The following is a 12,321-nucleotide window of genomic DNA, read 5'->3' as shown; positions in this document are numbered from 1 at the left end:
AAATGTGGGACAATCTGAGGTTGTCCAGCAGATCAGATGTGAAGGTTATTGCCAGTGTGAAGCAACACCCTCAGGTTTCCAGAGATACCACGATTAGGCTTAACACGGGTATGGGAGAAAGAAGATGAAAGAGAACTCAACTGAAAGAAGGAAGAGTGAAGGGGTGTAGGAGAGAGAGAAGAGATGAATATGTGAAGACCTGGAGAGTGTGAGCATTCATCTCTCCAACCCGGCAGAGTAGACCTGAGAAGCAAGACACTCAAATAGAAATGTGTGGCAACTCTTTCCTCTTCTTGTTGAGGTACCATCAGCAAGGGCACCAATTCCCTGCAGAGACACGGGGACCACTATCCTCAATACCATTCCTGGTTGCCTCCCAGTAGAAAACACTTGAGGATACCTATCCATCTGTCTTAGCTCCTCTTCCACAAATCTCATTGAACCTTCTTCCCAGCAGTTGCTGCTTCATGAGACCATTCCAGATCTCCTGTATCACCTCAACCCCCAGGACCTTCTTTTCTAATTATCTCCAATATAGAGTGTTACGAGTGATCACCTCAGGTGCCTTCATACAGACAGGAATACATCTTATCACTACAAGGTGGTCTTCCCTTTAACTAGGGATAGGAATTAGACTAGAACTGAGACTTCGGTGATGGTGGTCCCCCAGGGGCTGGTTGCGGGTTGTGCTAGGACCTGGTCTTCTCATATTCTCCCATCCCGCCCCTCACCACCACCCCACCAGGGTCAGGCTACTTATAAACTAGATAATTCCTCTGGAGGCTGTGGTCGTTTGAATAATGCTCTCCCTAAAAATGTCCACAACCTAATCCCCAGACCACATGAATATGTTACCTTACATGACCAAAAAAAAAGAAATTGCAGATGTGATTAAATTAATTGTGTTGATTTGGGAGGATTATCCTGGATTATTGCAAGGTCCTTGTAAGAGGGAGGCAGGATAACCAGAGTTAGTGGTTGAAGTCTATGTGACATCAGAACAGAGAGAAGATACTCCAGCTTTGAAAATAAGACAAGGAGCTGCAAGCCAAGGCAAGTGGGTGACCTCTAGAAGCTGGACAAGGCAAAGAAACAGATTCTCCCCCCAGAGCTTCTAGAAGCTTCTCCCTAGCCCTGGAGACCCATGTGAGACTTCTGATCTATAGAATTATAAGATTTATTAAGTTGTATTGTTTTAAGCCACTATGTGGTAATTTGTTACAACAATAGGAAACTAATGAAGAGGTGTTTCACTTTCAGGGGATTCAGGCTTCCCCCTAGTTAGCTAGATACATCAGCTGGACAATAAACCACTGTCAACATCCATCTTTAACAGAACAGCCACTGGAAGACCTGGCACTGAACCAGGAGCTGGAAAAGCAGAGATGAATGACGTGGCCCCTGCCCTCGAGCAGCTCAGAGGGTCTCCCAGCACAGAGCTGGGTGGGTCCACAGCACTTACAGAGCTCTCGTATTACTTAGTTTGGGTTTTTTTTTTTCCTTTTCCCCCAGTGCCTGTGCTAATGCTGACTGAAGTTATGGAGACAAACCTTCTTCTGGTCTAGAGCTGACCAGTGGCTCACATTAATGAGGCAGGAGAGTCTGGCTTCTGGTCTATGAGGTTAAGCAGATTTGGGGCAGAGTTGCCTCTAAGACTGTATGTTAAACTGCGACGCCAGCAAATCTCATGTTTTAACTTTATCATGAATCCACCCTCACCGTCCACCCTAAATGCTGTTAAAGAAGTTGAAAGGGCAAGAATCAGTGACTCCACTGGGGTGGGTGGAGGAAGGAATGGGGTTATGTGTGGCTGAACTCCCCTGCAACTCATGTTATGTGTGGCTGAACTCCCCTGCAACTCATGTTATGTGTGGCTGAACTCCCCTGCAACTCATCTTACTCCTGCAACTCATCAACTCCCTGCTGTATAGAGCAGAGGATTCACGGTTAGAGTCTAATTTTTTAAATACTGGGCAAAACAGAGTCTCACAGTCCATAGAACTTTCTGTCCCAATGGAAATATTCCATATCTGTGCTTGTACAACTGAGGGACTGAAGTTTTCATTTTATTTCATTTTAATTCACTTAAATGTCACGAGTCACACTGTGTGGACAGCACAGCAAAACTGAGGGTAAAATCTTATATTTTGGGCTAGAAATAGTTGAGACTGTAGGAACTTGTCATTGCATTGGCCCTGTACTTACTGTTTTCTTCAGTGGAGCCTTGACTCTTGCTACCCTAGCGCCTGCCTTGAATGTTCTCCCCATCCTGCAAGACCCTGTACACTCTGTTGCTCACTTTAACAGACGGTGGTTTCTGTCCTGCCCAACAGAGCCCATCCACTCTGACCTCTGTTTTTTCTCAACTCCTAATGTCCTTATGGTTGATTCTATTTCTTGGACATTCATCTTAGCTCCTGGGATGCCCATCAGCCCACAGGGACACTGTCTCCTTCCTCCTGCATCCCCCCACCCGCCATGGTGTACAGTGGGGAGCATATAGAAGTTTGGAAGACATGTGTCATACTTGATACCAAGACAGATTCTTTTCCTCCCTTGGCAGACACGACCTGCGTGCAGGACTGCCCCGAGGGCTACTATGCTGATGAGGACAGCCACCGGTGTGCCCCCTGCCACAGCTCTTGTAGGACATGTGAAGGGAGACTCAGCATGCAATGCCTCTCCTGCCAGCCAGGGTGGTTCCAGCTGGGAAAGGAGTGCCTGCCCCAGTGCAGAGAAGGGTAAGGTGCTCAACACACTTTCCCCTCACTTAATCCCATAACCACTCCAGATATCACTATGAGCAAACCCATTTCGCAGATGAGGAAGTTAAGTCTCAGAACACTTAAATAACCAGACTGAAGTCTCACTGCTAGTAAGAAACAAAGATGAGAGTCCAATCCAACTGTAATGGTCTCCAGAGGATTTCGGCAAGTTCACAGTAACGGAAGAGTAAACAGGAAAGGCAGAGGGACCCAATGAGATAACGCAAAGAGTCAGATTGTCAAGTCAGACCCACATCACTAATTCAAAGGATACAAGCAATTACAAGGCAGAGGTGATTCTTCTGTTAGAGAAGTCCAAACCCATGAATGTAGATTCTTTCCCTTTTGCATTACGATTTGTTCGGACCAGATTTAATATGAGAGGTCTAAGCACTGCATGTGGTGCATTGATTTTACAAAGGGAACAATTTCACTTAAATATTTCCATTTATACCCCACTAATTCTCCAACCTGCTATGCCCCCGCACATCCACAAATTACAGGTTTAGTTACCATAAACAACCCAGAAACACAGATGTATCCTTCTAAAAGCATTTCACAGATAAGAGCCCTCCATCACGTGTTTTTCTGCAAGGAAAAACTGAGTGTGTTTATCAGAAGGTCTGGTTACCAGCACATTTGGAAGAGGATTTGACTGGGTCATCTTTTCCCCCCCAGGCATTCCCAGTAAAGAGGAAGACTGATTACAGGCCTATTGCTAACTCTTCTTTCCCAATCAGTAACTCAAAGCACTGAGAATTTCCAGACCCAAATTGAAGGGCTATAACTTTGGACTTTCCCCAAATGCTTTTGCTGAAATTAGCATATCTCTTGTCTGCAGTTCTATAGCAATTACTGCTTGTATCACTGCCTTGTGCTTTGATTCACCTCATTCATTCAACACATGCTTAATAAAGAGCACTTGTATGTATTGATATAAGATGAGCAATACAAAGACTTTGTAAGGGGCTTCCCTGGTGGCACAGTGGTTGAGAGTCCGCCTGCCGATGCAGGGGACGCGGGTTCGTGCCCCGGTCCGGGAAGATCCCACATGCCGCGGAGCGGCTGGGCCCCTGAGCCATGGCTGCTGAGCCTGCACGTCTGGAGCCTGTGCTCCGCAACGGGAGAGGCCACAAGGGTGAGAGGCCCAAGTACCGCAAAAAAAAAAAAAAAAAAAAAGACTTTGTAAGAGCTTATTCTTCTTATATATCTCTTTCCCTGAAAATTATAGGCTCCTGGAAGAGAAACACATCTTATTTTTCACACAGGTTACAACAACACTCAGCACAGAGCCACACACATTAGCAGCCCTGAAAAAACACCAGTCATATAGATCAATAAAGAGAGGTTCCTGCCAGACAAGAGGGGGATGGGGCTACCTGGGTCAGCCCTTCATCTTCATCTTAATAAGTGCTTGAAAAATCTGGATCCCATCTTTCTCAAATCAAGTCATTAGATACTCCTGTGCACACACACACAAAATTTAAATAGACCATGAAATTAAGAAAGCAATTCCTCCATAATATGTGAAGTTACCCATTGGGAGGTGAGGCACAGGTTGCCGTAAATCCCTTAAAGGCGAGTAAATGGGGTATAAATGAGTTATAAGTGGTGATATTTTACTGAACTAGTTCCTTTTGTAAAATCAATGATCCACATGTATAAACTTCATATGTTAAATCTCATCGCCTTGGGAAGGCAGGTGTGTAATCGTCTGCAGCCTGACCCCATGCACATCATTACTTTGGTTTTTAACCTCAGAGCAGGTTTTTAAGGCCCCAGTTATTGTTTGTACTTCTGCACAAGATCCTCTTCCAGGCTATGAGGCTCGGATGATTTCACAGTCACCTCATGCAAGAGTTATCAAGGTAAGCAGTGGCAGTGTGCTCTTCTTTTCATCAGAAACAGCCAATGGACAACTCTCCATTGTCTTCCTTTAGCATCACTCTTTAATAATTTTTAAAACCTATTTGGGGGCTTCCCTCGTGGCACAGTGGTTAAGAATCCGCCTGCCAATGCAGGAGACACGGGCTCGAGCCGTGGTCTGGGAAGGTCCCACATGCCGAGGAGCAACTAAGCCCGTGTGCCACAACTACTGAGCCTGTGCTCTAGAGCCTGCAAGCCACAACTACTGAAACCCGCACACCTAGAGCCCGTGCTCCGCAACAAGAGAAGCCACCGCAATGAAAAGTCCATGCACTGCAAGGAAGAGGAGCCCTGGCTTGCAGCAACTAGAGAAAGCCCGCGCACAGCTACAAAGACCCAACACAGCCAAAAATAAATAAATAAATTTATTTTTTAAAAAAACCTATTCGGTATTGATAAGCTTTCTTCCCCAGGGTTCCTACTGTTGTTTTTCGTCTTAATAACAATCTATAATAACAACATGAGTAACCAATGTTTATGCTGCTTTAAGTTTACAAAGTATCTCCACTCACAGTGTGTCTTTATATTATGATTTGCTTCAACAGCAATCCTATGAGATTAATATCATTCCCTCCATTTTGCAGATGAGGAAACTGAGGTTCAGAGAGGTTAAGTGACTTGCCCAAGGTCACATGGCTACTAATACTTGGTGGAGCCAGGACAAAAAATCAGATCTTCTGACTTCAATATTGTGTATTGTGGAAAATTGTGGATTTTCACTTTTTCCTATGGTTTTCTCTTTTGAGTCGTAGGTGATCTTTATCAACTATTCATTTCATGACTGATGTTTCCGTTGGATAGCGTCAGTGTGCCAACGTCCAGACAGGTTTATCTTTGGCAATGGTTCCTTTTCTCTCTTCAGTGTTACTTGAAAATCTTGTGTTTACCTTCAAATAATGCATTGCTTGTTATCGTGGCATTTAATGGATATGTTCAAATTGTGTTGCCCCACTGCATTAGCCCTTTGACCTTAAGCAAGTTGACTAAATTCTCTGAGCCTCAGTCTTTACATATGTAAAATACAGATAATATCTAAATCATAAGGTTTGCTGTGAGGATTAATCATAAAACTCATAATTATCAATAATATACATTAATGAGAGTGGACCTTGCATAATGTGTTCCACTTGATCTGTGTGGTTTGCACTGCACGGCTCCATTTATATGTGGATTTTTTTCACTAAATATGTACTACACAGTCTGCAGTAGGTTGAATCCAAGGATGCAGAACCACAGATATGGAGGGCCAACTATCATTATTATAGTTTTTAAAAACAGTATTACATGCAAAAAAACTATATATTATTATATGCAAATTTTCGACTACATGGAAGGTTGAAGCCCCTAACCCCTGAGCTGTTCAAGGATCAACTGTATTTATAATGGTCCTGGCGCTGTTCTAACAAGCTTCTCAGTAATAACTTATTTAATTTTAGCTACTAATATTAGCCCCATATTACAGACCTGAGACACAGAGATGTTGTGTGACTTGCCTGAGGTCACACAGCACATGAGGGTTGACTCCATGCACTCCTGTTCCAAAGGGCACACTCCTAACTGCCATGTCCTAATGTCTCATTTTTAGACTCAATGAGGTGAAATAATGTTTATGATGTCTCCAGTGTAGTGTCAGGCACATAGGAGAAACTTAACAAATGGTAATTATTGTTATTATATTTAGCCTCTGAAAATCTTTTCAAAAGAGGTCACATCTATGTAAAGGTCAATATCACTCATGTCACCTCCTATTTCAAGATTTTTTTAACTGAGAAATTAGAAAAACCACTCAGGAGTACACTTAAAATACCTCCCATTCCCATTCAATATGACTTAACACCTGAATTTTTTTTTTATATATAAATTTACTTATTTATCTGTTTTTATTTTTGGCTGTGTTGGGTCTTCGTTGCTGCACCCGGGCTTTCTCTATTTGCGGCAAGGGGTGCTACCCTTCCTTGCGGTGCACGGGCTTCTCATTGTCATGGCTTCTCTTGTTGCAGAGCACGGGCTCTAGAGCGCAGGCTCAGTAGTTGTGGTGCACAGGCCCAGCTGCTCCGCGGTATGTGGGATCCTCCCGGGCCAGGGCTCGAACCCGTGTCCCCTGCATTGGCAGGTGGATTCTTAACCACTGCACCACCAGGGAAGCCCCAACACCTGAATTTTAAAGTGGCAGAGCATATAGGTATATAAAAGGCAGGGGTAGTGAACAATTATTGTGGCACTACTACGTGTGATCTATGCTAGGTCCTTTCATATGTGTCATCTAACTTAATCCCCACAAATAGCAGAGGAGGGATTGTAATGTCCAATTTACAGATAAGAAACTGAGACTCATTAGATGTATTAGTATAATTAGTAATGAATCTAATAAGTAAAGAGTCTGAAGGCACGCAGCTTGTAACCATGATTTTTTCCACCACACCCAACTTTGGAGCAAAGCTTAATATTGAGTCTCTGCTTCCCTCCCTGGTTCAGGTATTACGCAGAAAACTCCACGGGGCGTTGCGAGAGCTGCAGCAGGAGCTGCAAGGCCTGCAGTGGCCCGCGGCCCACAGACTGCCTGTCCTGCGATCCATTCTTCTTTCTGCTCCACTCCAAGGGACAGTGTCATCGTACCTGCCCAGAGCATTACTACGCAGAGCAAAGCACACAGACCTGTGAGAGATGCCACCCAACTTGCGACAAATGCAAAGGTGAGGGCCATCTATCATTTTGCATGTGTGAATGGAAAAATGCGAAGTGTTTGTTCCTGCTTTGTCCCTCTCTCCTTTCATCACCTTTGGAGGGTCTTCTTGCTTGCCAACCTCATAGCCAGTCCTCTCCAGCATCAGCACCCTTTGTTCTCTTTCAGCTTCTGCACATCTGCCCTCTAACCCTAATTGATCCTGCACCACACTGCTGCCTCTTCAGATCCTTCCCATCCTTCAGGGCCCACATACAGGCATCGTCCCCTACGGCAAGTGTTTTCCACCTACTGTCTTCTTTCTCTACCTGTTGAACTTGGAATATGCCAAGCAAAATTTATTTTCATTATTTCAACAACTACTTAAGATTTTGGCCTAAAACTGTCCCAAGCTCCATTCTTATTTTCCAGAGACTTACTTGTCTGTCCCAGAGATTCTTAAAATCAACATGTCCCAGAGTAAACACAATCTGAGTTTCCTCTGATATTCACTCTTTCTGTTAATAGACCCACTGTCCAACCAGTTGCCCAAATCTGATACCTTAAAGTTATCTTCCCCTTGCCTCCTGTCCAATGCACAAAGGTAAACTTCAAGGTCTGTTGTTTCTCTCTTCTAAATGTTTCTCTGCTCAGATCTCTTTCTCCATTCTCACTATTCTCATTCTTCATTCTCAGCATCGCTTAGCTGACTTTCTGAAATAGCACGTCACCCCAACTCTGGTCTTGCTACCCCACTCCCAGGTCATCGTGTACAGTAATGCCATAGCAATCTTTCTAAAATTCAAATTTGCTCATTTTTCTCCATAGCTTGACATAGAATGGTAATTATGGTGAATTCCTCTCACCATTTAAGAAAGAAATACCTCCTACAATGTTTTTATTCTTAAAACTTATTAGATTAATATTGATACCTGGTAGGGTACATTCCTGTTATCCTTTTCAAAATTGTCTTGGCTATTCCTAGTTCTTTTTCCAAGTAACTTTTATTATTTTCCAAGTAAATTTTATCACATTTCATTTTAAAAAATCCCTTGGATATTAATTGACATTGCATTAAAACTCATCTTTACGATCCTGAGTCATCACATTTATGAACATGGTATATCTCTCCAATCTATGCATTCATTTTTTTTCCTTGATAAACTTTCAATAAATGTTTTCTGTTTTTGAAAAGTGATTAAATTCTTTCCCTGGTCAGTCCTTTTAGCTTATGGTCTCAACTCTCCTTCCATGTACTTCAGAACCTAGAACCACCCAGAACCACTCAGCAGCCACCAAATAGGTGATGATCTCTCATGCCTACATGACTATTGTCCATGCATTTCCTCTTCCTGGAGAACAACACTCTATTAACTCTCAACTTAAAGACCCAGTTTGCATATCATCTTCTCTGTGAAGCTTTTCTTACTCTTCCCAGAAATCTTCTTCCTTCTTCTTGATTCTATAATACAGTTTTATCATAGCTATTTTTATTCAATACATTACATTTTAATTAAACGTCCAGCTCTCTTGCTGATGAGACCCTCAAGGCAAGAATTGGACCACATTCATTTTGTCAATAAAGACTTTAAAAATGGTCCACACCAAAAAAATCTTTAAAAAAAATAAAAAAATAAAAATTCAGTCCACCTATTATTTTAGTTTTTTAACTTAAATGACTTATTTTTAAGATTTCTAATGGTTTGTTTTTCATATCCATCTATTTTTTTTCATATCTTCCTGTTTGTGCTTCAGGTTTTTTTTGAGAGGATATTTTTGTCTTCATTTACTTTTTAAGCATCTTAAATATGCTAATTTTTAAAAAATTATTTATTTATTTATTTATGGCTGTGTTGGGTCTTTGTTTGTGCATGGGCTTTCTCTAGTTGCGGCGAGCAGGGGCCACTCTTCATCACGGTGTGCGGGCCTCTCACTGTCGTGGCCTCTCTTGTTGTGAAGCACAAGCTCCAGATGCACAGGCTCAGTAGTTGTGGCTCGTGGGCCTAGTTGTTCCGCGAAATATGCTAATTTTTAAGTTTGTCAAACTTTTCTATGAAATTAATATTATCTGAAGTAAATTCATGTTAATTCTTGATTGTGTTTACCTTCTCTTTTAACATTCTTTTTTCTACATGCTTTGAAATTTTGGTCTTGAGCTCATTTTGAATGGAAGACTTTGCTTTTGGTTTTCACTCCCTTTCTCTCTCCCTTCATCCTTATTCCTCACAGTCTGCTACTTCTTCAGCTCATGTTACCCCATGTCCCACCCTGAAACTCAGTATAGAAACATGATGTTCCAATATTCCTGGAGGTGATACTGATGTCACTGCAGATCTCATCAGCAATCCAGCTGGCAGCCCAGGAGAGTTCCTGGTCAAGAGGTGATGTCTATGAGGGCAGAGAGTCCCACCCTGACTCCTGTTTTAAGCTCTAAACCTGGATTTTGGTGCAGGTCTTATATGAAACACTTTTAGTTCCTATTATGGTAGAAAAGTTGAACTCACAGCGACGATTGCCTACATTTAGGCCCAGAGCCAAGCACGTGGGTGGCTTGAATCTGATTGCTATTTTGCATTTATATTCCCTTTCTGGTCCAGAGAGATTCCATCTTACTTTTGAGCCGACCTATCTCTTTTTTTGGTTCTCTCTGTTTATATTTATTCTCTCATTTCAGTGTGTTTGGAATAAAGGGGTTATGTCAAAACCTGAATTCATATGATTTTTTTATGTATACAGGAAATCTCTGTACCTCTCTCTTTCCCCCTCTCTCTCTCTCTCTCTCAGTTTTGTTGCAAACCAAAAAAACTCCAAAAATAAATAAAGTCTTAAAAAAAAAAATAAAGCTCATCAATACAGTCTCCCTGATTGTATTCCAGGGATGATTGGGCATATCTGGGTGAATCTTAAAGCCATTCTGAGTGTTTGTGCCTCCTCCTCCTGTATTTGACTTGAATCCCAAATATTCCTGGTTAATAATTTCTATCTTTGTTGTTCATTTCTTCTGTCATCCTGTCTTCACCTACCACACATGTCCTTTGCTGGTTAGTGAATCTTTGTGCTGCCTTCTGATTTTGCAATATATAGATTACAAAATTTGGGGACAGGTTTTCTCCTGGGTTATAAACTAGGTAAAAAAATAAAGGATGAGTTCCTTCCTTCTTAAAATATTAGCTGTCATACTAAGAAATGAGGATGCATGAAGGATACAGGGAAACTTTCCCAACCTAAATAAGTAATTTACCAACTAGATTGTATTTCCTTCACATTTGACTGCCCAATAATATTAGGGTGTTAAAAAATACTTTAAAAAAATACTTAAAAGAACTAAGGGGGCTTCCCTGGTGGCGCAGTGGTTGAGAGTCCGCCTGCCAATGCAGGGGACACAGGTTCGTGCCCCGGTCCGGGAAGATCCCACATGCCGCGGAGCGGCTGGGCCCATGAGCCATGGCCGCTAAGCCTGCGTGTCCGGAGCCTGTGCTCCGCAACGGGAGAGGCCACAACAGTGAGAGGCCCGTGTACCGCAAAAAAAAAAAAAAAAAAAAAAAAGAACTAAGGGGGTTGGGGGAGGGCAGCATACTAATGACCAACATGTATCTTTTATGCAGCTGGTTCCTTCATAATTAGCTCATTCCTTGCCTTCACACATTTAACTTTTTATTTATCGTCCACACAAAATTGCTTTAAATAAAAATCCAGGCTGGTTAACCAAAGCCTCCTAACTCTCCCGAGCTGCCTCTCTCTTCCGGTGTGGAATGACACCATGGACAGCCCCCAGGGGTGGCTCTGCATGGCTGAATTCATCCCGTGGGGGTCATTCTAAGGGAGAGCAGATGGTGAGCTGTTCCAAATTTTATGGAAAAGCCAAAGCTGTCTTTATAGGTGCCAAGTTTCCTGCAGATCCTTGGAAGCAATGATAAATGTAAGATGTTAAACTTGAAAAAAAAAAATAGAAAACATTCTGGAAATTAGCCAACTACCTTTTGCAAAAGACACAGAGTACCCTAAGTATGCAGATTTTGCAATACATCAATGTAGGCGATGTAAATGGAGTCCTGATCTGTCACCCAGAGGTGGCTTGTAGTGCCTCTGGGGATTGCCCAGGATCTAGGCTGAATTGCTGCTGGCCTTCTGGAAAATGTAACCAAACTTAAGACACAAATTTTGTGACCTAACCTTTTTACCCTTTCATTTCTCTCTTTTAATTTTTCCTACCTTTAATTTCTCTTCATAAAGAAAAAAAATCCCACACTTCTATGTTTTAAAATCGGAGTAAGACATTTAAGCTGTATTTCAGAAAACTGCAGGGAGAAAAGGAAAGAAGTAGGGGAAGATTGATTCTTTCTTCAGAGACCAAAATTGTGTCCCAGGACATGTAGGAAATTCTGTATGAAGTTGGACGTAAGATAAAAATAGAATGGCCTTGAATTGATACCACTATAGGCAGCCCCCAATCTAAGAGGAAGTTGGGTAATAAAGGTTTATTATCTGAGCTGTTGTTCAGAACTCAGAATTCATTCTTCCATAGAAACATTATAAATGATTGAGCTCACAGATCAGACAAGAAAAGTGGATTTAAATCCAGAGTGAATGTAAGAACAGGACTCACAGTTCTAGTTCAACTTCAACTAAACACACTTTACAATATTTTTCTGATGAAAAGGCCTATATATCAAGTTCCAACTCACATTATCAGGCACATTCCATGCCCCCTCTATTTCCCTGCTCCTGCCTCTCTGTCTAATTCAATGAACTAGAGCTCAGGTCTCCTGTCCCCAAACTCTCTCCAGAAGTTTTCCCTTGATATCTGCATAGAAAGAAATACTTGGGTCAGTCATTCTTGGGGTCTCTGAATTAGGAGAGAAGGGTATTACCTCCACAGGAAACAGTCTGTCTGTTCACACCTCCTCTACTTGGTTCACGTATGAAGGCAGATAGTATGATCAAAGAGCACTGCACTGTCAGTCAACA

At 42.2% G+C, this 12,321-nt stretch overlaps 1 protein-coding gene across 3 annotated transcripts in view; it reads left to right on the top strand.

The window, feature by feature from the left end:
• The window catches only part of PCSK5 (proprotein convertase subtilisin/kexin type 5), a 452,417-nt gene that overhangs the window by 432,808 nt on the left and 7,288 nt on the right, over positions 1 to 12,321 (top strand). For all 3 annotated transcript variants that reach the window (XM_082843248.1, XM_082843247.1, XM_082843246.1), the window contains 2 exons: positions 2,564 to 2,741; positions 7,167 to 7,384. In XM_082843248.1, coding sequence (XP_082699374.1) covers positions 2,564 to 2,741; positions 7,167 to 7,384 — 396 coding nt within the window. The remainder of the gene's footprint in view (positions 1 to 2,563; positions 2,742 to 7,166; positions 7,385 to 12,321) is intronic.

The sequence above is a fragment of the Leucopleurus acutus genome, assembly GCF_964270905.1.
Source record: "Leucopleurus acutus genome assembly, chromosome: 7".
Taxonomy (NCBI): Eukaryota; Metazoa; Chordata; class Mammalia; order Artiodactyla; family Delphinidae; genus Leucopleurus; species Leucopleurus acutus.
Note: the sequence above shows the minus strand (reverse complement) of the source record. Positions and strands in the feature narration are given on the sequence as shown.